At 40.1% G+C, this 27,413-nt stretch overlaps 2 protein-coding genes across 3 annotated transcripts in view; one reads left to right on the forward strand and one right to left on the reverse strand.

Annotated features, from left to right (window-relative positions):
• aldoab (aldolase a, fructose-bisphosphate, b) overlaps positions 1 to 21,559 on the reverse strand; it is a 30,489-nt gene extending 8,930 nt beyond the window's left edge. For both annotated transcript variants that reach the window (XM_030077859.1, XM_030077858.1), the window contains exons 1-4: positions 21,450 to 21,559; positions 12,739 to 12,841; positions 2,183 to 2,317; positions 451 to 569 (exon numbers count right to left, since the gene is read on the reverse strand). In XM_030077859.1, the coding sequence (XP_029933719.1) occupies positions 451 to 562 (112 nt within the window). In that variant the 5' untranslated portion in view covers positions 563 to 569; positions 2,183 to 2,317; positions 12,739 to 12,841; positions 21,450 to 21,559. The remainder of the gene's footprint in view (positions 1 to 450; positions 570 to 2,182; positions 2,318 to 12,738; positions 12,842 to 21,449) is intronic.
• On the forward strand, positions 7,722 to 27,228 carry LOC115377809 (integrin alpha-M-like). The gene is made up of 30 exons (XM_030077834.1): positions 7,722 to 7,859; positions 9,263 to 9,365; positions 10,457 to 10,554; positions 10,950 to 11,020; positions 11,506 to 11,620; positions 12,129 to 12,256; positions 14,089 to 14,234; positions 14,773 to 14,923; positions 15,263 to 15,413; positions 17,397 to 17,470; positions 17,623 to 17,743; positions 18,570 to 18,700; positions 18,820 to 18,972; positions 19,071 to 19,283; positions 19,737 to 19,870; positions 21,042 to 21,184; positions 21,285 to 21,436; positions 22,000 to 22,125; positions 22,590 to 22,663; positions 23,056 to 23,197; positions 23,317 to 23,415; positions 23,549 to 23,628; positions 23,745 to 23,831; positions 23,949 to 24,018; positions 24,114 to 24,212; positions 25,035 to 25,115; positions 25,344 to 25,454; positions 25,669 to 25,782; positions 25,868 to 25,978; positions 26,444 to 27,228. Exons 1-30 carry the CDS (start codon positions 7,772 to 7,774, stop codon positions 26,552 to 26,554), a joined length of 3,477 nt encoding a protein of 1,158 aa, XP_029933694.1. The 5' UTR covers positions 7,722 to 7,771; the 3' UTR covers positions 26,555 to 27,228.
• Positions 27,229 to 27,413: the final 185 nt, after the last annotated feature.

Genomic DNA, 27,413 nt, shown 5'->3' on the forward strand with positions numbered 1-27,413 from the left:
TTAAGTGGATGTTTTTATGTAATTGATAGGCTGTTATCCTGTATTTGTAATTTAGATGTATTCTTGTTTTATGCTGCTGTGTTGACCAGGTGTCTCTTGAAAAAGAAATTTTAATCTCGGTGAGATTTTACTTGGTTAAATAAAAATTGCTTATTGCACATGGCTGCAACTATTGCGTGTTTTGATATGATTGGATATTGGCCCAAGACTATCCCAGCATCAAAATGATTGATATGTTGTTGATTTTTGAAAATAAATGCACCTATTAACCTTGGTGATAGTCTGACTGAATACCGCTTAATGCTCATCATACATCATATTTTTTCAACGACGGTGGGCATATAACCACCCAGTCTAATAAAATTACTGTGCATTGCCCATCTTGACAGACTGAATATTCTTCCCTTCAGATCTGAGAATTTAATTAATTTGGGTGAAATCACTCTTTACCGGTGGACTCGTCTGCGGCGAGGATTCCCTTGCCGGGAGCGACGATCCTGTGAGCAATATCACTGAGCTCCTTCTTCTGCTCAGGAGTGAGGAAGGGGTATGCGTGAGGCATCCTGACTCTGGTAACGAGAACAAGGCAGACAAAGAGAGAAGGGTCAGTGAGATTATATGAGAGCAAATGGCATTTTACTAGGGGGAGGCAGAGGGCTAAAATTACACACAAGCTCAAGTGGTAAAGTGGGAGAAAGGCCAGACCTGGTACATGTGCACTAACAGCAAGCTTGATCATTGAGTTTCAGACATTTGTGTTTCTTCATGAAGTGAATCTGTCAAGCTCAGCGTAGTGTCAAGGCTTTTTTTCTAGTGTAAAGCATGGGGAACTGTTCCACAAAGCAGGGGAAGACCACAGGGCCAAAGAGGAAGTGATGAAATGAGCCCTTAGCTTTAATGCATTGCGCTATTCTTGTGTTGCATTGCGGTGTGGTGTGTCTACATCTGTCAGCATCTAAAATAGGGTTCACTTTTTTCCCCCATGTTTTGTCACTGTCTGCAGTTGTTGCACACACAACTGCTACAATCTGACCTTTACATAAGTCTCTATACGTGCCAGGGCTACACACTGTTCCCTATGCACAGTATCTACTGTAGAGGCACATGGGGTCTGGTGTCACTAGCCGCCTGCCTTCCCCTACCCCACCCCCCTAAAAGCTGACCACCCTTAGAAAGCAATGACAAGCATGTTGGTAACCTTTTCCATTTTCTAGTCTCTTATCCCTGACCTTTCCCTTCCCCTTTGCTGACCCCTCCTCTCCATTCCTCATTCCCACTCCTCTATCACTCACACCTCCTTTATCCACCCCTCCCATCCCTTCTCTCTGTCTCCCATTCCTGGCTGTTGCCACTATCAACAGGCGAGACTAAATATGTACGTCTTACCAATGCAGGGTGACTAAAGCAGCAAAGCTCAGCCAGAGGGTGTTATGTAAGAGGGAACTGTGTAGTTCTGAACTCCACTTTTGAGAAGTCATGTGATATACAGGAAGATTAATTTAGCCAACAGGGTCAAATTTAGACCCATGAGGGCGACTAGCCAAAGCTGTGTCACAATGCCCAGAAATAATACAGAAACTTTTGCATAAGATAAGGTATGGTAACAGAGGAACTGGAACCTTGAGATTAATAAGACATGCACGCACTGAATTAGAGTCAACCTTCTAGCAACTGGAGCAATTCAGCATAATTTGGTTTATATTAGTAAAAATGAATGGACATACATATGTTTTAGCCTATATTAGCCACTCAGAAGCAAGGGAAAAGAGATTTACATTTCTTAATGTGAGATGTTGTACTACATTTTGTTCAATGTCACAATTTGTAGCTCTCAGTACATTGAAAAAGGCAGCTGTGACATGAATTTAAAAGTTAGGGCACATTCTGTTAGTCTCTCATTCATGATCAAAAAGTTGCTCCAGGCTGCACACTGGTTGTCTGGTCTATAACTTCATTCATTAGCCATAGGAATTATAAATGTAGGCTTCTTATTTTGCAGAGTATATACTTTTGAGATTTAACATTCAGCAGTAGAGATACTTCAGTCTGTGCATTTGGAGTACAATTTCAGCAAGCAGAGGTCTACTCTATAACTGATAGATTCAACAAGTTGCATGAAAATCAGATTAAAGTGGCATGAAATTTGTATTGTTGCCTGTATTCTAATTTGTAGTTCATTTACCTTTGAGGTTAGGAGGAGCGCTGGGAGAAGAGAGAGGGAGGGAGAAGATCCGGCCTTTAGTCTGCGACACCCTTCCAGCCCGCCGGACCTTGTATTTATCCTCCCATTGTGACCCCTCACATTTCAGCTGCCCGACTATAAAAAGAACGAGATGCAACCAGAGATGGCCCGTGACATTCAGAAAGACTGGGCTGGAGTAACATGGCGGTGAGCAGCCAGGGAAAGGGCAAAGAGTGATTCAGTGAACGACAGAGAGAGAAACGTAATGAGGGAGGGAAAGATGGGGGGAGGCATGAGGGGGGAAATATCCACAAAGAGTGAATGCAAGTATGTAGAAAAGAAAGGAGGAAAGGCATGAGCAGGGAGGTGAAAGATAAAATGGGTGCAAGAGGTAGATTATGGATCACAGAAAAATCTGATAAAGAATAACACTGGCAAATTAATGTCATTTTGACTTTTAGGGTTTCTGCATCCTCTGTAACCAAAATGAAATGCCTTTCAGGCATATAACTGCAGTCAGTAGAATTAAGGATTTTTTTTTTAACATATCAAAGACAGGTGTTATGACGTGTCAATTTCATACATTATTCAAGCTTAGTTAATTACTTATAATATGCTGATTCAACTGTGCAAGAGTAAGGTCAAGCTGTGCAGAGCATCTCGGCACCCAGGGGTCATATGAAAAGGCCTCTAGAGGAAGATAACATTATGATATGTAGCATGTCCTGATGTCGCACATATGCCCGCCCCACACACATACATACACATACTCACTGGCCTGGAGACCATGTGACAGCATTTCTAACCTGCCCTTAGAAATCCAATCCAGACACAGCAACATAGTGTGCTGATCCTTGACCTTTCCGTGACCTTTTTCAATAGCCTTTGCTTGGCAGCAGAGGGTCAACCTGGAGGCTTAGCAAAGGTTGTGGCTGCACGCAGTTGAGCTGTATCACTTAATACCTGCTTCATTTTATCACCTAAATAGATCAAAACAAATTTCAAGTCACACTTCTGAGAGAAGGTGTGAAGTTTTACACTCAGCCATGCTCACTGTTGCCATGGAAACAGTCAGGAGGTCATTTCTGGGTATGATTTGTTCACTGCTGTGACTATGACTCTGAGCAGAGGCAGGACCTTGTGCAGTACAAGACGTTCACTTCCTGAAAAGATGCTGTTAAAAGCATTTAAAGATGTGTCAGTGAAATAAAGATTCAAATAGGCCAGTGTATAATGTATTGTGCATAAGACAATGTGTTAGAAGTTGCACATTTAACCTACTTAACCCTCCTATTATGTTCAGGGTCAATTTGACCCAGGCCAATGTTTAACGCCTCTAAATAAATGATTAACATCATTTTTTTTTTTTTTTTTTGCTTCATATTTAATGAGTGTTCCTAATGTAATGGGTACTAGCGGGTAAACATGAAATTGACATGATGATATGTTTTCAATGTCCTGTACACACTTTGTAACGCATTGGTTATAAATAACAAAAATCGTTCTTTCCAATTTTAGATCAATCAGTGAGATTTTATGGTGATTTGAATATTTTTCCATTGTCGCCTAATAGGAATACTGGATGTATAAGTGGGGGTGGGAGGGAGTTATGTTTTATTTAAAGGGCTATTTAGGTAATCAACAAAGAAACATAAAGTGCTTGACATATAAACTTTGATAACAATTTTAATAATTTTGTGGAAGTTTAAACTGCAGGGGTCAAATTGACCACAAACTTGATGTTCAAAAATGTGAACATAACAGGAGGGTTAAAAACAAAACAAAACAAAACACAGTTATTTCATGTATGAGGTGCCTTCAAGTTCATGTTCAAGTTTATTTACAGCCCCATATCACTGTTTACAGTCTCAAGGGGCTTAGCAGGCCAAGTATACAACAGACAAAACAGGATGACCTGCCCTGATCATAGCATAGCAGGCAAGAAAAAAATCTCAAAAAAACCAAGGGTGGAACCGGTAAATATGAAAGAAATCTTGTGAAGGACCACAGAGAGACATAGGAGACCCCTTCGTGGCCAACAGGTGTGCAACAGGTGCCGACACAGTGGGCAAATACCCAAAGCAATACAGTCCTAATTCAGAGGAAAACACATTGGCAGACAAAATAAAGACAACAAAAGCAGCACGGAGGCGACACAGCCACAGGACGATGACCAGCCACCTGTTGCAGAGATGGGCATGAAGAGGACGATGCACACAAGGCATTCATGCTCAGGCATATGAGACACACACACCCACTTATTAGGCATTAGTGAGGTACCAAGACCTAAAGCAAGGAGAGAACATGGTACATAAGTGCATGAATGAAGCAAAGCTAGCACGTATGGAAGGCACAGGAGGAGCAGGGCCATGTAGGGGGAGCAGGACCAGGGAGTGTAGCGCACTGGGATGGGAGACACAACCATGCAGCAAAACACTTCCCAGGAACTTTATCAGTATGGCGTGATCAGCCATGTCAAATGCAGCACTCAGAACAGGTAAAGTGAAGCACCAGCATCTGTGGTTAGCAAGAGATCGTTTCTCACCCTAGCAAGTGTGGTTTCAGATTGACAGATGTGCTTCACATAAATTGTTGGCATGTGGTATAGAAACAGAGCAGCAGTATTATTTTTATTTATTTATTTTTTTTTAAAGAATTTTACGGCAAAAACAGGAGATTAGAAAACATCTTGTAATTATCTAAGACTCCAGGGTCAAGGGTAGGTTTATTAAGCAGAGGCCTAATCATGGCCATTTTAAAAGGGGTAAAACACCAGTTTTAAGTGACAAATTTGCTAAATGCTATTTGATAGTGAATGAGGTTTTCTCGTGTATCTCACAGCTCTCTCATATTTATTTAGAGTTTTAATAAGAATATAAAGCATAACTAACACTGCTCAAATCGTAATTGTGAAAGAAAGAATGTAAATCTATATCTAGTCATGTTCATGGTTATTTATTTCCTAATTGTTTCCTGTGAGTGAAAAAGAACTATGGCACTATCCTACAACCTCAATAGTCACTAAAGTTCAGCTGACATAAAAATATCCAAATATAAAACTTCGGACATAAAACAGAAAAGGCCTCAGAGACACATAAAGGAAACTGATGTCCTCTGATTCTTCCTACCTTTCAACAAAACAAAACAAAACAAAAAAACCTAGACATTCTAAGAAGTTTATACGCCAGATGACACAATGGAGAGGAAGTGAGGAAAAAAGGAGAAATGGATCTTGCACGCAAGAAAATGCCATAAGTCTTTTGGCTGAATGTTGATTTTTGCGTGATAAAGTTGGAACCAGTGTTCAAGTCAGATATGAATTTTATGTTCCTCTTCTGTACTGTTCCTGATCCATCAGGGAGGGGAAAAAAACAAAAACTGTGGAGACAGGAGCCACCTACTGTTGGAAAAAGGATAACCACCACTTCCCTTTTCAGCCCAGAGCAGTGGTTTTCAATAGCTGAAACAGTTTTTGATATTTGCAATAATTAAGACACAAGCGACATGCGAAATCATCATAATTATGTTGTCATATGTTACTTTTTCTCTGTTTTCTTGTGGTCAGGAGCCAAAAATGTGGTCTAGAGGATAGACCAGATAGTACTAGTCTAGACCTAATGTTGAAAGGAAGACTGCCTCACAATTTGGGGCACTATAGGAGGACCTCAGAGGCCTAGTGGCATTATTAGGGGTGACAACATACCAGTCCATGCATTGCCTTGCATACAAGTAAAATAATATCAAAATTAATTCTGAAATGGTCAGGGAGCCAACTGTAAGGATGTAATACAGTCTCTGTTCTTCCACATCTGCAAAATAGCTGCAAGAAGGAATGCAAGCTTCCTTATTGATACCAAAATATGGGAAGTTACAAGTGTCACAGTTATAGTTTGGACATAATCATTCTTCTTATTCTTATGAGATATTCTGCAGGGAAAAAACTATACACACTTTAAATCCCTTAAAACAAATGATGATTGACTCTGAGGTACTTTTCCCCCCTGAGTTGACACGTGAACGCAATTTTATCGCACCTTAAAGCCGGGAGTTCTGAATTTCGGTGAACGCATCAGCCGAAAAAGTAAGGATGCACTGTAAACGGCAACGAGCGAACGTGTTTGACATTTATGTACGTTTCTCTTTTTCAAACTGGACATTTGTAACGTTTTTTGTTGTTGTTGTTGTTGTTTGTTGTTTGTTTGTGTTTTGTTTTGTTTTCAGCAACTCCAGTGTGACTTGTATGGTGCTTTAAACATCTGAATAAGGCTAATAAGAAGCTTGGAAGTAGGGATGGTAAGTTGTGGCTCTCTCAACACCAAAGCTGACGGTTGTGCTGTTTATGGTTATTATTGATGGCAGCCTGATGTCCGGAGCTGAAAAATTGGAAACAGTGCAATTTAATGACACCGTCCAGACTACAGGGCTGGGATGGATGGGTGCTGACAGCTGGGAAGGTAATGGGAGACGGGACGGGGGGGAGTTGTTGAAAGTTAGTAAAAGTAAAAAGAGAAAGGAGAAGTAAAGGAAATGAGTGACTCTGAGGGGTTTGTGTGTGTGTGTGTGTGTGTGTGTGTGTGTGTGTGTGTGTGTGTGTGTGTGTGTGTGTATGTGTGTGTGTGTTTTTTTTTTTTTCCTCGAGTGGCTGCTTGCAAGGAAATGCCAGGTGTAGCATCTGCTGTGGCTGTCTGCCTGTGGTGGGATCGTCCCTGAAGGTTTACAACAAGCCTGAACAAGGCCCCAGTCTGCACAGAGCCTAATCTCTCCACATCAGCTGATGGGATGGTGGAGCACACTGAATAATTTACCATTATCATAGCTGATGTGTTGTTGCTCATTATTACAAACATACAGCAGTGGAATTACACCAGACTGTTCCATCAAAGGGCATGGTTAGATTTGAGTAAAATGGACAGATGTTAATTCACATGGCATGCATCTAGGCTATATAGCAGGCCTAGTCTTGAAACTTAAAAAAGGAATTTGCAAAGAATTGCAAAGAGTGCTTCATGGGTGTGGTTTGTGGTCTTCACTGGCACTCTTTTGGTAAGGGACAACATCGCTTTCTGAGTCTAAGTCTTTGAAGTAAAGCCTGTATTTAAACAGGGCTATTATGTAGAAACAATAAAAACCCCAGCACTGCCGCACTTTTTCAGGGTGTGGTAGTGAACAGACAGACAGGCACTGGTGTTTTAATGTTTGCCCAATTTTAATGAAACATTTTATGTTTCCTTTTTCTCCCTTTCTAGTTTTCATTTTTAAATTTGAAATAATAATTATTATGATGTGGGAGTCATTACAGATTCCCCAATTTAAAAACTGGAGTCTCAGGGCTGTCTGTTTCTCTTGCTTGAAGTCCAGTGAGGATAATGTAGTCGGCATGACTTAAAAGATCATAATATACTGGGTGGGCAGATATGGAAAGTATGTGTCAAAACAATGACCCCTCCTACATACAAGTTTGCTCCTCCTCCTAGTGGTTTATCTTGACTTTGAATGATTTTTTTCCCTGCTGTTTGCTTTCAACATCTCTAACCCTGACAGTTTCACCAATAGAAACAGTTTCCTCCTTTGGTGTTAGAATCAGGCTTTATGGTTCGGACTTCACATCACACTGGTCCTTTTATCCATGGGAGTAACACAATGGCCTGGATCATTACTGCTGCAGTGTTCTTATCAGGTAAGCAAAAGTTAGCTTCTGTTTCTTTTCTTTTTTTTCTTTCTTTGCTTTCCTCACCCTCTTTGCCCCTGTGGCTTAAAAAAAACAGAAGTAATTCAATGAAATGAACGTAGCACAATTTCAGTTTCCTCTATTATTTAAACAGCTTTTTCCTTTGAGGAATAATGAAACATTTTGTTTTGTTTATAATATGCACTGTAGCAGAGAGTGGCAAAAATTTTCCTCTAAGATGCTCGAAGTGAAGATTTTTCTTTTTATTATGCTTCACCTCAGGCTTAATAACTGTGATTAATAACTGATCACTAGCCTATATTTGGGAAAATAAAGAGCCTCCATTGCTCAGCCCTATTGCATCAAACTATCTGCCTCCTTTCAACACAGGCTCAAGAACTGGTCAGAGTAGTTTCAGTATGGGAGGTGCTGTCGCCTGTAACTGTAAACCTTAGTGATGTGAAAATGATGTTGTGCCATAGCCGCTTCAGCATAGTGGTCTCATTAAAAACAAACCAAGTCACTTAACTACACTATCACCCAGAGGGAGAATGCAGACAGTAGGGACAGAGCCAAGAACAGAATTAAAAAAATAACATTTTCAGCAACAGTTTCCTCCATGGAGCCACGACCATTTATCATGATAATATGAGAAAGCAGAGCTTCGGGGCCTTGTGTGCTGAAATTATGCTTTTGTTATTGACTTATATGTCTGGGAATCAGAGCAAAATTACCACAGGATCTCTTTTGGAATATCATGCATTGCAGATTTCAGTCCACCCAAAGTATCAAAATGGTCTGAGGGTCATGAATTCATCAGAGGATGCTTTACCTCATTAATGGATTTGCATTGATTTTTTCTTTACCCTAAAGTCTTTTACCATTGTGGAAAAAACATAACCACAGCAAGATAGCAAATGGACTGCAAAAGGAGTGATGAGTTACCACAGCAAAGTGTTTCAATATAACCAGCCTATAATGTCCATCTGTGGAAAAACAAAACAAAACGTCAAGATGACTGTATAATTTCCACACCGTGTGTGTGTGTGTGTGTGTGTGTGTGCGCGCGCGCGCGCGCGTGTGTGTGAATCAGGCCACCACCACTGCATTTATCATGGTTTTCTGTTTGTCAGTTCCAAGAAAGGAAGAAAGGCGATTTTATGTCCTTGAAGTTCCTGTAAATTCACTTCCTTGTTCAACATTTTGATCCAAAGTAATTAAATATATAACAGCACCCTTGCTTCTCCCTGGATATTTTAATTTATCTAAAGATATAATGTTATCAGCCCATGGAGGAAAATACAGATAGACAGATACATAGACAGATAGAGATGCAGAGATGAGTAAATGAATTGAAATTGTATATAATTGTTCAGTTCAGATAAATGTGTTGTTCTTTCTATATTTCTTAGCGTTCAGAGCTGCAGGCGGTTTTAACATCGATCCTACGGCATGGAAATCCTTGAGCCACTCTGCTGCAGGGTTTGGATACCAGGTGGTGCAAAGAGGACGGAGGTAAGTAAAGACAAAGTGTGTATCCTGTGATGAGGGCCACCATCTTTGGTCCGTTGACCACGAGATATTTTTCAGTGACAATGTAGGAAGTGGGTCACACTCAGAGATCTTAAATATGAGTAGAGCATATTCAAATCAACATGGCAGGATGGCTGGAGCTGAATTGTTGCCGTTGCAAAGAACTGAGGCAGTTGGTTCAGGTTCCAGTTGTTGATAACTAGTAATGTGTACTTACCTCTTTCACCAAGCAACCACAGCACAACATATCAAATCAAGTGAAGTACTTCTCATTTCTTTAATGTGAGAACGAATGTTTCGGTCCTAACCCTTCCTCACTGGCAAGTGCGTACGTGCAACTGGGGTGAATATAGGCTGTGGTTTGTCAACACATCATGTATTCATCATCACCCAAGGCCTATTGTTGTTCACTCAGCCAACTGGTGAACTGTCGCATAATCTCTCATAAACACAGTTATCTTACAAAGCATGTATGCACAATATATATCCAATTTCCAAAATGCAAAATACAAAAAGTGTGTAAAAAAAGAAAGTGTGGCACTGCAAACATTGAGCGAGAGGCCCTTCATAATGCACTAAGTCTTCCAGGGAACACTAGCTAGACACACCAGTGAAAGTAAATATTCAGGAGCAGCATAGTTTACAAGAGAATATTAATGCCAAAAGGATTTGCTGTGTTTCAGGTGTACTATATCCATTATCCCACATTGTGTAAACAAGACAGCTGCTTCTTGTTTTGCCAATGTACTATGTCTGACATGGGCAAAACAGAATGATCAAATCTGAATCTGTCTATCTGCATCTCATAAGCACAGGAAATACAAACAGTACAATGACCCACAGCCCATTTACACCCCAGTCGCATATACACACTTCAACCGGGCAAAATGCAAATGGTTCAAGCATGGTGACATTTCTCCAAGTTTGTTTCAAGAGTTATTTTTCTTTTGCACTGTCAAACTTTCTTTTCATTAATGAAAATGTTGCCATCTAGCTGTTTTCAGTAAACAAACTCTGTGGCTTAAGGGTTTTATGCTGTTTTCTCCTCATATACCTGTGGTGCCTCTCTCCAGCTTGCTGGTCAGTGCCCCCCTTGAACAGTACTCATCAGATAGGAGGGGGAAAATATACACTTGCACCACTGAAACCTGCAGGGACGTGTCCATTTCAGGTAGGCAACATTGAGTTGAAATTAACATACTGTGTGTTCATTTCCAAGTGTTATATACTGAGTATGTTTGGAGAATAAAAGGGTGGCTCTAAAAAGGACTCAAAGTTACCTACTGTCCTTTTTTATAAATATAGAATTTGTTTTAGTTTTGAGCTATTAGTTGTTGTCCATACGTAGGTGTTACGTGTTCATACACTGGTAGCCATATTAAGAGATTATCATGTGATTCCCATTTGATCATCTAATATGTATACAGGCCTGACTGGCTGACATACAGTGTCTCTATCTGGAGCATGGTGAGAGTTAATGAAAGAGAAAGGCAAAACATGTAATAATGTAATAATTGTAATTTGTTAATGTTATGTAATGTAGTGTTAATTTCTTTTTTAACCCAGTGCCAAGTTTTGCGGTCAATATGTCCCTTGGTTTGGCAATGGCAAGTGACCCAGTCACAAAAAGCACTATGGTGAGCTGGCAAACTACACTCATTTATATATGGAGCTTGAAAGCATGTTGCATCATGAAAAGAAAAATCAATTGTTTTCTTCAGATGCATATTTATATAAATAGTTTAGACTAAAATCATTCCAAGTACCTCATTGTTTTTAAAGTAATTGGTATTTCTTTTGGATGGATGTAATGCAGATTGTTCAACAAAGTCAGTTGGTGCATTGATGCTTTATATTTCCTTAAATATATAATAATATATCAAATGTAGTGCCTTGTTAATGCTAGGTGCAATTTAAAGTCAATTGTCTTGGTGCTTGGATTGCCACATAGGACACTGACAGGTGTTGTGTAAAGGATTCAGAAAATTTCAGTGTGACACCATTTCTGTGTTTTTGTAGTAGGGCTAAAATTTGCTTTGCACTTAGAAAATAGATTGTTTCCATGCTTATGAAAAAAGTGCTCTACTGTCTGTTCTTAAGAACATAATTGTATTCCTTTTAGGCATGTGGTCCAACCATTCCAAAGGACTGCAAAAGTATCACTAAATACAATGGTGCATGCTTGCAGATAAATGGAAATGATAGGGTTGCATCAATTATGCCCTCCTCTCTTGAAGGTAAATATGTTGATGTGGAATGAAAGAAGCTACTGTGAAATCTAATTTGAGGGTCAGTGATATGCACCTCATCAGTCCAATTCCCCACAGTATGAAAGGCATTGGTGAAAACATGATAATATGATGTTGATAATAAACATTATATAGTCACTGTGAGAAATTAGCCTACACGATGCTGTAAAATGTAAGTAGAAAATGAATGCATTTGCTCAAAATGCAATTATTTAGAAGTCAAAATAGCTTAAAGCTGTACACAATAATTGGCACACGGGAATGAAACAGAATGAAAACACACTGAATCTATGTAACAACTTAAATGAGATTTTTTTTTTTTTAATTTCCCTGATGTAATGTATCCACACAGAACAGCACTGTCCCAAAGCTGTAACCAATTGTTTTTTTGTTTTTTTTTTTGACAGTCTTAATCCAGTCTCACACAGTCTCATGAAACTAAACATGAAATTTGGCTTGAAAATGTCAGCCCTGACTCATTTCTTCTAATTGACAGAGTGTCAAATCAAGGCAGACATTGCATTTTTACTGGATGGCTCAGGCAGTGTATCATCAAGTGACTTCAGGAGAATGAAGGATTTTGTGAAAAGAATGATCAGACCATTACGGGCAAGAGGTGCACAGGTAGGCTTGTTTTGTTAAAACAATGCATGAGTCAGATTATTGTTGCTGCTCCAGTATTAGCAGGTACATTCCTATTTCTTTCAACCAATTGCTTTACCTTGAGAGGGAAATTTTAAAGCGATGAATTTCTATCTATCTCTATATATCTATGTCTCTTTAGATAGATACAGGTGACAAAAAGAAAAGAACCAACGTGAAGTGTCTTGTTGGGCCTCCAAGAGCAGCCTGAATAGCTTCAGTGCTTCTTGGATGTAGCTCCATTCTTTCTAAAAGATCCTGTACATAGAGAGAGATGTTATAGTAGGACTGCAGTGCATGAAGCCTCTCATTACAAAGACAAATGCACATCTGAGATTTCAGTGGTGCAGAAACAATTGGTCCTAATCTGCAGAAATCTGGGGGAAAGTGATGAGTCATCCATCAAGATATTCTGGGTGAGTGGGGCGTGGATGAGTGGTGTCCAACAAGGGAACATTACTGACCTGAATTCTGCATACATGCAGTGACAGAGTCCATTGGATGTTGGGTGACTGGGGGATTCCCTGCATGGTTTGGGCCCACATGCACCCTTAGAGGGAAGGCTCACTGCAAAAGAATACAAAGATATTCTGGGTGATTATCTTTAGCGTATGATCAAACATTTCTCTCCAGATGGGCAGGAGGGCTCAATGAATGGATTGATGATTATCTAAATGATATAAATCATGATCCTATCACCTTAGGGTTAGACAGCGCTCTTTATCACCATCATCTAAACACCAGAGGACAGAGTAGTTTTTGGAAGAATAGTGTACATCCCTCCAGTAGAGTACCAGGACTTCTGTGAATCTTTGTGCAGAGCACTGAAGCTGTTCTGGCTGCTCGTGCAGTCCAACACCTTACTAAGACACTTTGGGCTCTAGTTTCCCGGCGCAGCGCGGGGTGGCGCAGTGAGGCGAACCCCGCGCAGAGCTAGTTTCGACCGGCGAAACGGCAGAGGCGGACAGTGTCCAAGTTTCGCAGGCGGAGGTTCGCCGAGATGGGAGTGGCGGCGCAGCGGGGGGAGGTGCTGACAGATTCGGCTTGGCGCAGTGACAGTTTCGTGCCAAAAGGCTTCGCCGAGGTGCGCCAAAAGCTCGCCTCCTGAAACCACGTCTACTTTCAGCGCAAGGCGGAGCGGAGCTGGCGCAGTGGAAGTTTGGCTGCCTGGCGCACATCACCAAAACCTCACAATCAGCACAAACGGTGCCAATCTCCTCTGATCTGACATCAGCTGTGACGGGACAGTTGATATGGAGATATATGTATGTGCTGATTGTGATCGTAGCATTGAATAGTGTTTTTTTAGGTATTTATTGCATCGTTCATGTGCCTGACATTCCGGAAGCCTGCCTGTGAGGTTTTGGTGACGTGTCTGCACTGCTCGTCGGTCTCCGCTCCGCGCCTGTCTCCTGGGCTCCGCTCCGCCCGCGGCAATAGACCTCCATGTCAGCTGTGTAAACTTTCATTACGCCTTCACGCAGCGCATTTTAAAGGCAAGGACAGGGGCTCATTTGATTGGTTACATGTGAATCGGCTGTGTCAAACCCACTCCATGCCTTCTCTCCTCCCCTCCGCCGGTAGGAGGGACGGCGGAGTACTTGCGCCACCGAGAACGGCGTGCCAAACTTGGAAAATCCGCCTGGCCACACCCAGTTGGCGAAGCGCATCTGCGCTACGCCCCCGCCTCGCCTGGTCTGCGAAACTAGAGCCCATAGTGTTGGTTTTTCCTTTAGTTTGTCACCCATCTGCAGTATAGACATAGATACACATTCACACATTGTTGGCTTTTATTTCTTTGTGTCTTTTTGCAGTTTGCCGTTGTCCAGTTTTCATCATGGACCAGAATTGAGGATAACTTTAAAAATTTTCCCAGATCTGGATCTTGGGAATATAGAATTGATAGAATTGATCAAATGGAAGGAGGCACTCACACAGCCGAAGCCATCCAACAGGTTGTGTAAGTGTCTTTCCAATATTGTGCTAATAATGTATGGTAATGTATCATATACTCTGGATTCATGGCATTTCTAGAGTGTTTCTAAGCTTAGAGCTTGAAAGGAAATCAGCAATATGATGCTCTCTCACTGAATTAAACTGAATAACTTCAAACAGTGTTGAAAAAATACATAAATTGATGAATAAATGAATGAATTAATGAAGAAATAAATAAAAAAAACATGAAGCTAACTTGCATTAAATTTGTCACAAGAAACTCAGCAATTAACATCAGTGATGACTGACACTTTGTACAGAACTATTATTATGTTATTATCATTAATGTTATTATCAAAAATTTAAATTCGCCTTCTGCCACAAGGTCTGGCCAGTTAATTCAGTCAGAGATGAACAAAATCACTTGATGAAATGATGCGGTTGCAGCAGTTTTGTAATAAACCATACTAACAATACAAAGTAGTATTTGTTCTGTAATCACCATTAATAATCATGCACTGCAATTATTCAAGTGTTTTGAAAGTTTGTCTTTCTATTGGCAGTCGAGATGTCTTCTCATCATCAGGGGGATCCAGACCAAATGCGAAGAAGGTTTTGATTGTCATCACTGACGGAGAATCTAATGGCCGTCTGTCTTTACCATGGGCAGTAAACTTAGCTGAGAATCACAAGATTATCCGATTTGTAATTGGGGTAAGATGTTCATAAGGTACCCTTTTGTATACAGAGGATATTAGTTATTTTTTGTGCAAATATAGCCGACAGTAACACAGATTATGTAAATGGACTTACTGTTGAGAGAACGTCATTTTCATGTGTTGCAAATACTATTAACAGTAAAAGAGGACTGACAACCACCACTTTTATAATCTGTATGAGTCATTCAGGTTCCTCTATAAACCTCTTGATGATGATTTGATGGATATATTCTAAACAATGTGTTCATTGACTGTTTTTTAACAAATAAACAGATCAACTCTGTTTTATAGCAAAATATGATACTTTTGAAACAATTTTCTTCAATATCTCTAGGTGGGCAGTGCATTTTCTCAGAGCAGCGCTAAGAGGGAACTGGAGCTCATCGCATCTTCTCCAAAATCAGACCACGTGTTTAAAGTGAATAACTTTGACGCACTTTCCATAATAAGTGGGAGCTTGCAGGACAGAATCTTTGCTATTGAAGGTATAGTTGTGAAATTCTCAAAATAGTTATTAATGAGTTTAATTTTTTTTTTTTTTTACATTTTCAGTTGAAATTAGATATTCTAGTTTCATCTAGGTACAGAGGATGTCACTGTTTTGTGTTGAATTAGGCCATTTCATGTTAAAGCTCCAGACTGTATAATTGAAGTTTCATGTAGGGACAATATGTGTTATGTGTTGATATACACTACTCACAAAAAGATAGGGATATTTGGCTTTTGGGTGAAATTTATGGAAAATTGAAAAAGTTCACACTACAGTGATATTATATCATGAAAGTAGGGCATTTAAGTAGAAGTATACACTGGTGATTTCCTCATCTCAAACAATTTCTTGAAACAAAAGCCAACAACAGTGGTGGGTATACCACAACAAAAAATGTCAGTGTCAATAACTTGTCATGTGCCCTTGAGCATCAATTACAGCTTGACAACGACATCTCATGCTGTTCACAAGTCGACTTATTGTCTGCTGAGGCATGGCATCCCACTCTTCTTGAAGGGCGGCCCTCAGGACATTGAGGTTCTGGGGTACAGAGCTCCGAGCCTCTACACGGCGACTCAGCTGATCCCATAGGTTTTCTATGGGATTCAGGTCTGGAGAAAGTGCAGGCCACTCCATTTGAGGTACCCCAGTCTCCAGCAGCCGTTCCCTAATGATACGACCTCGATGAGCTGGAGCATCAAACACCTGATGTGAATTTTGCCGTTAAACTCCTTGTTAGAGAACAGCAACTTGTGCAAAAAGTACTGAAACATTGAACAGTTGGACATGTGCATTCAAAAGTTTACAGAAGGTCACATTAAGTTAACCTGTAAAGGTTATAATGCATTTTAGGTTCATCCTGAAATTTCACCCGAAAGCCGAATATCCCTAACTTTTTGTGAGTAGTGTAGGTGAACCCAAATGCAGGACTCCAACTGTAGGATTTTGAGTAAAGAAGGTTTATTGAGAAAGAAAGGGGAATAGAGGTAGATTGTACAGACAGGGAGAGAATTAGGTGATGCAGAGGGAGGATGCAGAATGACTGCAGCCAGGCTTGGGGTGGCATTGAGGACTGGCGAGGAAGACGTGACAGGGCATGGTGCGCTGATGGCAATGAGGAAAGGTGTGTTGGTGAAGCAAGGAGCTGGGAGAGAGAGGGAGAGAGAAAGACACCAAAGACACACGGAGACAGACAGGAAAACACAAGGGAAATCCTAGACCAGAGCATAGCTGTGGCCATGACATTATGAACATGTACTCATACTTGTTTGATTGAGTTCATTATGTCTTCTCTTACTTAGATCTTCTATGTATTTTCTTTTTTTCAGACATATAAGGTTTATTTATTTACCTGACATGTTTCGGCGTTTGACTTCCGCCTTCATCAGAGTGTCACTGGGTGTTGGTGTGACGCATCTTTATCAGCTGTTGTTTTTTTGGAAGGCGTGACCAACCTGTCAGATTTTGACAGGTCGGTCGCCTTCTGCTGACCGCTCGCCCCCTGCAGGATGCCGCTCCAGGTTGATGGTCCTCGAGGCCCGAGGACCATCAACAGGGACGAGGGAGCATACATGCTCTCCCACACCTGGAGCAGCATCCTGCAGGGGGCGAGCGGTCAGCAGAAGGCGTGACCGACCTGTCAAAATCTGACAGGTCATCAGCTGATAAAGATGCGTCACACCAACACCCAGTGACACTCTGATGAAGGCGGAAGTCAAACGCCGAAACATGTCAGGTAAATAAATAAACCTTATATGTCTGAAAAAAAGAAAATACATAGAAGATGTACTCATACTCATTTTTTGCACAAAGAAACAATAATCAGTGTCTAATAACTGCAAATCCCTAAACAACTTGTAGATCTGTAGTCTATTTTTCACTAAATTTGCATACAATTTCAATGCATTTAGTTTTTCAGGAAGTCTACCACTGTATGGAAATCATTGAGAAACTCTTGTCTTTATTCTTGCTATTACAGGATCTCAAACACAAGGTGACTCTCTGACTATGGAAATGGCTCAGGAGGGATTCAGTGTGGCTTATGTCCCAGGGGTAACTAAGGACACACACGACTTAAACTTCAGAATATTGCAGAAGCACATTTGCTGACTTCATTGTAACTTTGTTAATAGTTTGCATTTGGAAATATGGAACAAGATGAGTCAGGAAAGATTTCTCAGTAAAAGATCTGACTGTCTGACTAGGGGGGAATTCAGATGGCCACTGTTGGTGCCAATGACTGGAGAGGAGGCTACCTGAGATACTCAGGAGGCACGGAAAGCTACACTCACTCAGCACAGTATCTGGAGCCTGACAGTTATCTAGGTAACAAAATTAACAGCAATCTATGAAATGAGTGCACAATTGTGATATGTTGTATAGATTATGTTTTGCCTCTCAGTAATCCTCCCTCCTTCCTTGGAAACCAGAAACAGGCAGGCAGGGAAGACAAAGTGGTGAGAACAGGAGTAAATATACATGGAAGGAGGAAAACAAAGGCATCTTTGGCAAGAGCCAATTGCTTTATTTTTTCATTTGTTAAAATCAAAAAATACTGCTTCACTGTATTTCAGGCTTCTGTTTGGGTCAGGTTGTCTCTGGTAGTATTCTGTAGCATCAGGTTCAGTAGCTGATGTGCAGATTGCAGTCAGATCTGTGGGCACTATGCATCAGCTGGGCCAGGTCATAAAAATTAACATTCTGATTAAAAGTGGAGTTGTGGGTGAAATAATATATCATAATTAATGTGAAAAGCCTCATTTTTCGGAAAATGTCCATGCCTGTCTCTAAATTGGAGAAAATTATTTGAATGATATCAGAGCCAGTCCACACATCACTAATAGCTAGCATCCAATCTCATATTTGCTGTTTGCTGAAAAAGTAGACTTTCTATCAAAACAACAACTATTCACCCTTAAATACTTTTTAGATGTTGTGGAGGTTTTGGTCTCCATTGGTCTCTTACTTTTTACTCCAATCTGAGGTCTTGTAAATTAAAATTATCCTCCAATAAACACTATCATTACTGCCATTACAACCCAAGTAGACCTCAGTCATAGATAGTGTAATGATATCTCAAATCAAACCTGCAGTGCACATTGAAAAGAATTTTGACTGTTGCTGGGCCCGACATTTCTTTTTTTGATCCAAGGTTACTCCATGGCAGTTGCCAAAACAAGTGCTGGCACGTTAACAATTGTAGGCGCTCCAAGATACCTACACAGAGGGCTAGCAATGGCTATCTCAAGCACTGTCCAAAGGATTGACCCCCATCCCTGGCAGGTTTGTGCTCAAAAGATTCAGTAAATATCCCTTCTGTAGAAGACAATATAGAAGTACAATATCATTCTTCTATATGAACACACTCTCACTGTTTTGCTTTGTATGGATTGTTTTTACAGTTTCAGCTTGGTGCGTATTTTGGGGCAGAGATTTGCGCCGTGGATGTGGATCGTGATGCTGCAGGCTATACTGATCTAGTCCTCATATCTGCCCCTATGTTCATGGACAAAGATAGAGAGGGAAGGGTTTACATCTGCAGCTTAACTGGTTTGGTAAAGTGTGGTTTTATTTAGCGATATGGAACCAATCTATTTGTTAGTGGACATGATGATTCAAACATTTGTTCTCACCCTTTTATTTTTTCCACCAGAATGTTGATTGTCGGTTTGAAAATCCAATATTGTTGAAAGGGGATGAAGAACAAAAAGGAAGATTTGGGTCAACTCTTGCCCTCCTGCCTGACCTTAACAGTGATGGACTCAATGATTTGGCTGTTGGAGCACCTTTGGAGAATGATGGTCAAGGAAGCATTTATATATTCAATGGTGAAGGAAAAGGACGACTCAATCCTACATACTCACAGGTGTGTAAGATTCAAAGCAGCAGCAAACCCATATCACCACATTTTATGTGTTTCCCTGCGTTCCAAATCGCATACTTATACTTTTTACTTTTAGTATGTACTGCAGCTGCCCTTACAAAGTATGTAGTTTAGTATGTATTGGGACATACTAATTATTTTTTTCCCTACTAAATAGTATGGTAGTATGAGTATTGGAACGCAGGGTGAGTTTTGTTTGTCTAACTCAGGGTGCAGTTGGATGAGTTGTGGGTGGGCTAGTATTTTGATTGGTGGGTTTGGTTCTCATGGGAAATACTCACAGGTGTGTATACAGGTGATCTTGTTTGTACAAAAAAATGTGGTAAAGACATATTGTTAGCACATCACGTGTGCATGGATTCATGCAACCCACTTTGTATGCAGAGATTGCAATTTTGATTATGTTAATGAAAACACTTTTTTCCATTTGCATAGAGAATTGCTGGGTCTGATGTCCAGAGAGGACTGCAGTTCTTTGGCCTGTCCATCAGTCAGTCCTCATTTGACCTCAGTGGGGACAGTTTACCTGACTTGGCAGTGGGGTCAAAGGGCAGAGTTCTCTTACTCAGGTAATTCCAATATGTTGTTCTCAAACACTGTTACTCCCTGGTATAATTCAAACATCAGTCCAGTTGTATTCAAAATCTCTATTTACTTTGTATGATTTTGTAACCTTAAGGTTTGCACTTCTGAGAGTCCCACAGTTTGGATTGGAATTCTAATGAATATGACTTTTGCATGTTTTGAAGTCCTCTCAAGGGCATCATGCTGTGTTTATGTTCTCTGAATAGTGATTTACTGTTGTTGGCCACAGAACGCTGATGTGGTCTGTGGTTCCTGTTGGCCAATAATTCCATCCTGTAAATGTTTTAAACTCTAGACTAGGGGTGTCAAACTGGTTCCATGGAGGGCCGAGAGGCTGCAGGTTTTCATTCCAACTGAAAACTCCACCAGGTGATGACACTGATTGGTTCCTCCTCTCTGCTTGGAGGTGAGGTAATCAGTGAAATCACCTGGTGGAGTTTTCAGTTGGAATGAAAACCTGCAGCCTCTTGGCCCTTCATGGCACCAGTTTGACACCCCTGCAAGACACTGACACAAGAGAGAGCACATGGTAGATCTGCTACATGAGTTATGAACCTACTATCAAACTTGGACTTGGAAGATAACCAATTATTCTTGTTGCAGCATGAAACCTGTTTCACACCACATCAACAAGTAAAGACAAATGCACACACTCAATTCAAAAATATTAAAGCAAAGCAGTCAGCATCAGCTTTGAAGCAATAATTGTGTACCACACTGCATTTTAAGTGTCAACTAATCAGTAACATGACAGTTTGACACTGGTCAGGATGATTGTTTGGGGATATGGGCACATATTCATTGTTTAGCTACCTAAAATTAATCATTTTAATATATTTCTGCAGTGCCTTGGTCTCCCCCTTTTTTAAAGGACATACAAAAGAACCCATTGTCCAAAGAGCAACCAACTATGGCATAGACATTTTTGCACACCAAAAGCTCTGAAGCATTCCAGCTCAATCCTTTTTTCTTTAAAACCATACTGTAATATCTTTGTTGAGTGAAGTGTCTTTGTATATAAAAGTTCAGACAAACACTATATGAGCTGACAAAGTCAGTCTCCTCACAATTAAACCACAGTGAAAAGTAGAAAAGAAATGGCATTAATGATGTATTTTGACACAAGTATGTTTCCTCTGTTCTGTCCATTTCTAGATCAAAGCCTATTGTAATGGTGGAAACAGAAGTGTCATTCAGCCCGAACCAAATTCCCACCAACAATGCAGACTGCATAAGTCCTTTGAGGAACAGAGTTCAAATATGCTTTCACATGACTGCGCTCTCAAGAGTACAGACAGGTTTCTGACCCTCCTAACTTTTTGTTAACCACAGAGACAATTGTGTATCCATTTAAATGCTGGTTGTATAACCTTTTAATGAAACTCTGATTTGTTACAGCTCAAGCAAGGATTAATTATACTTTTAGCCTGGATGTCACCCGCAAGGCTCCAAGCAACAGAGCTTACACCCAGGGGAAAAAACAAGAGGAGAGCGGTTCTCTCACTCTTAACCTACGACCACAATGTGTGACCCATAACTTCTTCATTGAGGTGTGCTGCTTACCTGGCAGTTTGTGCTGGGTTTTGAACAACATTAGGCCAGTGTTTCCCAACCTAGTCCTCAAGGACCCCCTGCCCTGCAGGTTTTTGTTTCAGCCAGGTTTGCTTCAGCCAACCCCTAGATGCTTTTAAGGGCTACATGCTGATTGGTTGAAACAGATCATGCATGAAGGGCATGCATGAAGGTGTACGGGCCTTAATTGGGTCAGGTGTGCAAGAGTAGAGCTGGAACAAAAACCTACAGGACAGAGAGGCCTTGAGAACTGGTTTGGGAACCACTGAATTAGGCATACCCACTATAAACAGTGGTTTAATGCCATACTGTAATGGGACCATTGTGGCTGCTGGGTGACCCGCAGTCTGAGTCCTGAGCCTTTTCTTTTACTAAAAAAAAGTGTGCTTTAGTCAATCTGGATAACAATGTCAATGTCTGAATGCAAATGTAGCAAAAATGTTACCAAATCACAGTGTTTCCAGAATTGTGACAAATTTTCATCACCTTGGACTATAAAAAGATAAATAGAGTATTTCATTATGTTGCTGTCTTGTTGCAGCCTTGTCCAGAGGATGCTCTCAATGAACTTTCCAATGAGCTTAGATTCACCTTTGAGGGTGTGGCTTCTTCAGCGACCCTCAGGCCAAGTCTTTCCCCGCTTGCTCAAACAACAACTTATCACCCCGTAAGTTCTCTTTTTAGCATGGCTTCATTTATTTTTTTTTAACTTGCTGGTATTTCTGGCGTGTTGGGTGAACTTGAATCGAAATTTACAACTGACATGTTTCTGTTCAGTTCACTGTATGACCTTACTGTTGGGAGAGTACACCTGATATGCAGAATGTCTGTTTAGTGAAAGTATGAACAGTTTAATTTTATTGACTGATTATTAGGAGATTTAGACACGTCTTGGTAAATTTTGAATGAGTTTCATGTTTCAGGTTACTAGATACATTTGAAGATTACCTATGTTAAGAGAGTAAGACCTTGATCATGCTATGAAACGACCAGAGATTGTGTCCTTTGAACAAAATTTAATAATAAATACATTTATTAAGGAGTAGGGCATTCACAGTTCCTCTGTGCCACACCATGCTGTAGTCAGCTGTTAATTGAATTAATATGGTTAACCTCATCCCTCTTCCACAGCTTGGGTTTGAGATAAACTGTGGTGCTGACGAAAAGTGTGTTGATGACCTCATAGTGGATTTCAACTTCACCAGGTGAGGCTTAGAAATAAATATACATTTTAATCTGAGTGTATGGATTAATTTTGTTAACGGCCTGGTGCATCCAACTTTGATTTGGTGGATGCATTTATTCAAAGTGCCTTGAAATATGCAAAGTCATAGTCACGTCAGCACTTTAACAAAATGTGGAAGGATGATGAATTTCACTTCTGTTGTTTTGGTGTTTTAAAAATATACTGATTGGCCTGATAGATGTGCTATAACTTAAGGTCAAACATTCAGCCTTTCAAAGGCCATAATTACTAGACCACTGGTGCACTTTCAGTTAGATAATGTTTTAGGGATGATGCATCTTTTTACCGATTGGCCCATGGAGTGGCTTCATTATTAGTGGGGGGGCAACATGTTTCATCTGTGTTTTTCAGCTCTTCAGAGGTAAAAGTGGGCATTGATGAGCTGTTGAATGTCACCGTGTCAGTGCAGAACAGAGATGAAAACTCTTACAACAGCAGGGTCATTCTCACATACCCGGCAGAGTTCTCATTCAGGAAGTTTACAACACTTCAGGTAAGGCATTAGACTCAAACTTAGTTGCAGCTTCATCGTCCTAAATTAAACCCTCTTGGAGGTGCTCAGTTTGGTCAAACAGTGTTTCTGATTTTTGCTTTCTTTATTTTTTTATCAAGGGAAGAGTTGAATGCAACTCTTTGGACAGTGAAGACGGGTTAATACGGGGACAGAGTGACTGCACCATTGACAAGCCTATTTTCAAAACCAATGCCCAGGTTTGTCCTTCGTGCCCAAGTTTTCCTCCAGGTCTCATACTGCTACAGGGATCGTTAACCCCCCAAAACAAGGCAGTCTTATTACTGTAAAGACTGCATATTGAACAGCTTTCTCTAATTTGTTTCATTCTAGGCCGTCTTCATTGTCTCGTATGGAATAGATACCAACAGTCAACTTGACAGAAAGATTTATGTCACTGCAAACGCCACCAGGTAATGCTTATCCAGGAACCTGTCGGCAGAGCACTACAAAGCCTGTGTGTGTGTGTGTGTGTTTGTGTGTTGTGTGTATTTAATTATTGTTTAATTTGTGTTTCACTTTCTTTCAGTGGAAATACTGAGCACGCCACAACAAGTGAACCTTACAAAATGAAAGAAATTGATGTGAAATACAGCATTTTTGTGTCACTTGAAAGGTTTGTGTTGTGCCCTGTTAACTTTTAGGATTATAAATGGATAATTTTATTATCTTTCTAAGATGAAGTCATGTCACATACAATGTTCTTGTATCAAACATTTTGTATTCTGTTCAGTTCACTTAGCTACAACAATTTCACCTTTGGAAAGAATAATTTGCAGAAACCAGTCCATCATGTCATCACGGTAATATATCTTCTATATTTACTTGAAACTTCATGAACTTGATGAACCTGGAGTTAATTGCTAAGTAATTCAGCCCTTGTGCCCTCTCTCCTCAGGTCATTAATACTGTGAGAGCGTTCAATTTGACTGTGGTGATCAAGGTGCCAGTGAAGCTTGGTGACAAAGACATCTGGGTGGATCCTAGCAGCATGCAGGTGACATAGAGTGGTGGCTCAAAGCTACTGAAACCCTAATGCTTTGTGCCTATTTTTCATGCAGTTTAACTTTTAGGTGCAGTTACATCATGGAATGAAAGATAACATGGTCCCAAACTTTTTCATGTCAAGAATCCCCAAATAGATGCTTTAGGACACACACAGTTCAGTGGTATTTTTGATGTCTGTCTCGGCTGTATGAAATGAATCAAATTATATATGCAGGGGGTATAATGATTTTGCATTGAAACCAAAAAAGTGACTCTGATTTCTTATGTTTCTCTGTACCATACATGTAAGGTCCAGTGAGCATAGAAGGGCTTTCTGTTTTTACACTGTGTAACATTCACAGAACATTGGCAAAAGAGCCATTCAGCTTTTTGTGTTGAATTGTTAGTATATGTTAAAATTAAAAAGGAAAAACTGACTTTTGTATCAGTTCAGTTTTTTCAAGCCAAATGGTGAATCAGATTTAACTGTGGCCTGAAAGCAGATGTATAAACTGAGGAATGGAAAAGAAGAAGTGTTACACCCTTAACACCCTTTAAAAGTAGGCTACACAGCTTGCGACCTTTAATGGTGCAGTAGTGCACTGGTCCCCTGTGTATACCATGCTCCTCCAACATGCCCAGAGCATGGAGGTGACATACAGTATTACACATGCCAGTGTAAACAATGCAGCCTTCAGAATATTCAGGAATAGGGCTTTGCAAAAGCTTCTCAAAATTCCCTCATCAATATGTCACACTGTACCTTTAATATCCACACAATAATCAGTCTGCTGAATGACTCGAGTGATAATCTCCTCTGCTGCTGTTTCAGATTCCAGGCTGCCAAAGAGACAAAGATGAGGAACCTACGATCTTAGATTTTGTGGAAGAGATAAAAAAAGATCAGAAAGTGGTAAATATGATTTGCCTAGTTTTCCTTGTACCATCAGTCATAATTTGCATACACTTAGAAATGTCTGTAATAGTCTGTGCTGTATAGCTGTAGTTATATGCAGGTGTATTTCCTTACATTATTCAGTTACGTGTTACACAGCATTGTTTTTGCCTACATAACACTGTCAAAGAATTTATTTATTTATTTTGTTACCTCTTTGTATGCTCTTCCCTTAATCATCCACAGAACTGCTCCGTGGCCAGGTGCACAGTGTTCAGATGCAGCAGGTTTATGGGAAAAAATCAGCGTAACCTGTACAACCTCACGGCCAACATTAGTTCAGGATGGATAGAGCAGGTATGTGATACAGTGTAAAATATCTGATATTAAATTATTTGATTCATGTGATTTGAACTTGATATTTAGTCTCTGCATTTTACAGTATTTTTTTATATTTGTTCATAGTGTCCCTGACTAGAGTTTTAAAAAAACTGCTTAGTGTAAATCTCCAGATATTTTCCCTGATTTTATAAAGATCAAATCCTGATTCCTATTCGTCTCAAACCCACAGATTGGATTGAAAGCGGCCAAATTTGTCCTGATCAGCACCACCACTCTGGAGTATGACAGAAATCAGTACATCTTCTACTCAACAGGGTCCAGTAACAACCCCCCTGTCCGAAAGGTAAGTTTACACCCGTTTCACCTGCAAGTGTTTCAGAGACTTTGACTGTGATTTAGACGGGAACGCTGTCCTCTCCTCCCCTCAGATTGAGACAGAGGTGGAAGTGTATCCAGAGACTGACCTCACCAAAGAGATCGTTGGAGGATCCATTGGAGGGCTGATTCTACTCGCTTTGATCACTGCTGGCCTCTATAAGGTAATACACTGTAGATATCATCATTTCAGGTTTTTTCATTAATACTCAGTTCTGAAGGCACTGAATTCTGAGCTCTGGTATTTAGGTGTGTGTTTCTTTATTTCTCTGTATTTCTTTTTGCACCATGCAGTATGTAGTGAAATTATGATATGCTCTTACCATGATGAAAACTACTCCCTGGGAAATAATCAAAAATTGTCACCATAAAGAAATGAGACTCATTCTGTTTAGTGAAAATATGGACTGCTTCATCCAAGATATAGATACAAGATAGAATTTTTTTTTTTTTTTTCATCACTAGTTGGCATCAAAAACTGAGATTTGCACATGATGCACCGATGATCATTCATCCAATTAAAAAAATAAATGATGCAGTGTCATGTGATTTTGGATCAGTCAATACTGACATTTTCTTGAAACACTGATACATTTTTGTCCCCATGCAACAATGTGTTTCATCCTCAGGCTGGGTTTTTCAAGAGCCAGTACAAGCAGATGATTGAGCAGGAGGGCGGAGGTGCAGCGGAGGGCGAAGGTGCAGCGGAGGCCGGAGAGGCACCGCCACCAGAACAATAAACACAGGGACAGGTCACATCCCACAGACATTTCCTAAAACTTTACTCACAGTATAAGCATGCTGACTGCAACAGTATCTCCTGTGTGCTAACCGTAAATTAAACCTACCACCTGTCATCTTCAACACACTGTATTTAATCCATACTCGAGCATAAACAGCATGAAGCTGATCCATAATCAGCTATGACTGCATTACTTTATACTCAGCTTTTCATCTGAAAGTCCATTCACTGAAATGAAATGACACCTTGGCCTGATATTGGAAGTGTACCAGTGTGTGAGAAACATTACTAAGTCATCATATTCAATTAAGTTCATTTGTATAGTTCAAGGATACAAGGATACAAGGAAGTTTATTGGTCATTATACAACAGGTTGTATAATGGAATTAAAATGTGGTTCCCTCTTGATTGATTAATTGTACTTTTTGTATATTTTTGACATTTGCTGCGTAATTTTGCTGATTCTGTATTTGTACAGTTATTGAAGCTTTGTAATAAAATGTAGTTTGCATAACAGCCATTTCCTTGCTAAAAAATTACAATATGTGTTTGATATAATTTTTATTGATAGAGTGGATTTGTACTGTTTTCTATAGAAAGTGGGCAGGTAACACGCTGAGACTGTAACAGTGAAGGGCTCTAAATAAACTTGAACTTTTGGAATAAATTATATGAAATCCCCCACTTGTCCAGTCATTCTAAATGTATAAAAAAAGACACTTCTTTTATGCTTCATCATACATATTTATTTCACATGTGATAAAAAAAAAAAAAAAAAAGTTATATGCTTGTATGCTTGAACAAGTTAAGAGGAGACAAATTCACACAAAACCAGCTCATGATGATTGAGGTAATTT

This window comes from Myripristis murdjan, chromosome 19, assembly GCF_902150065.1.
Source record: "Myripristis murdjan chromosome 19, fMyrMur1.1, whole genome shotgun sequence".
Lineage (NCBI taxonomy): Eukaryota > Metazoa > Chordata > Actinopteri > Holocentriformes > Holocentridae > Myripristis > Myripristis murdjan.

What these genes read in the sequence shown, in the direction of transcription:
- LOC115377809 (XM_030077834.1), top strand. Translation starts at nt 7,772, where the DNA reads ATGGTTCGGACTTCACATCACACTGGTCCTTTTATCCATGGGAGTAAC. An exon ending in GCTCTCAAGAGTACAGACAG is followed by an intron (nt 21,185 to 21,284) that starts GTTTCTGACCCT and finishes GATTTGTTACAG; the next exon opens with CTCAAGCAAGGATTAATTAT. An exon ending in GGAAGTTTACAACACTTCAG is followed by an intron (nt 23,198 to 23,316) that starts GTAAGGCATTAG and finishes TTTTTTATCAAG; the next exon opens with GGAAGAGTTGAATGCAACTC.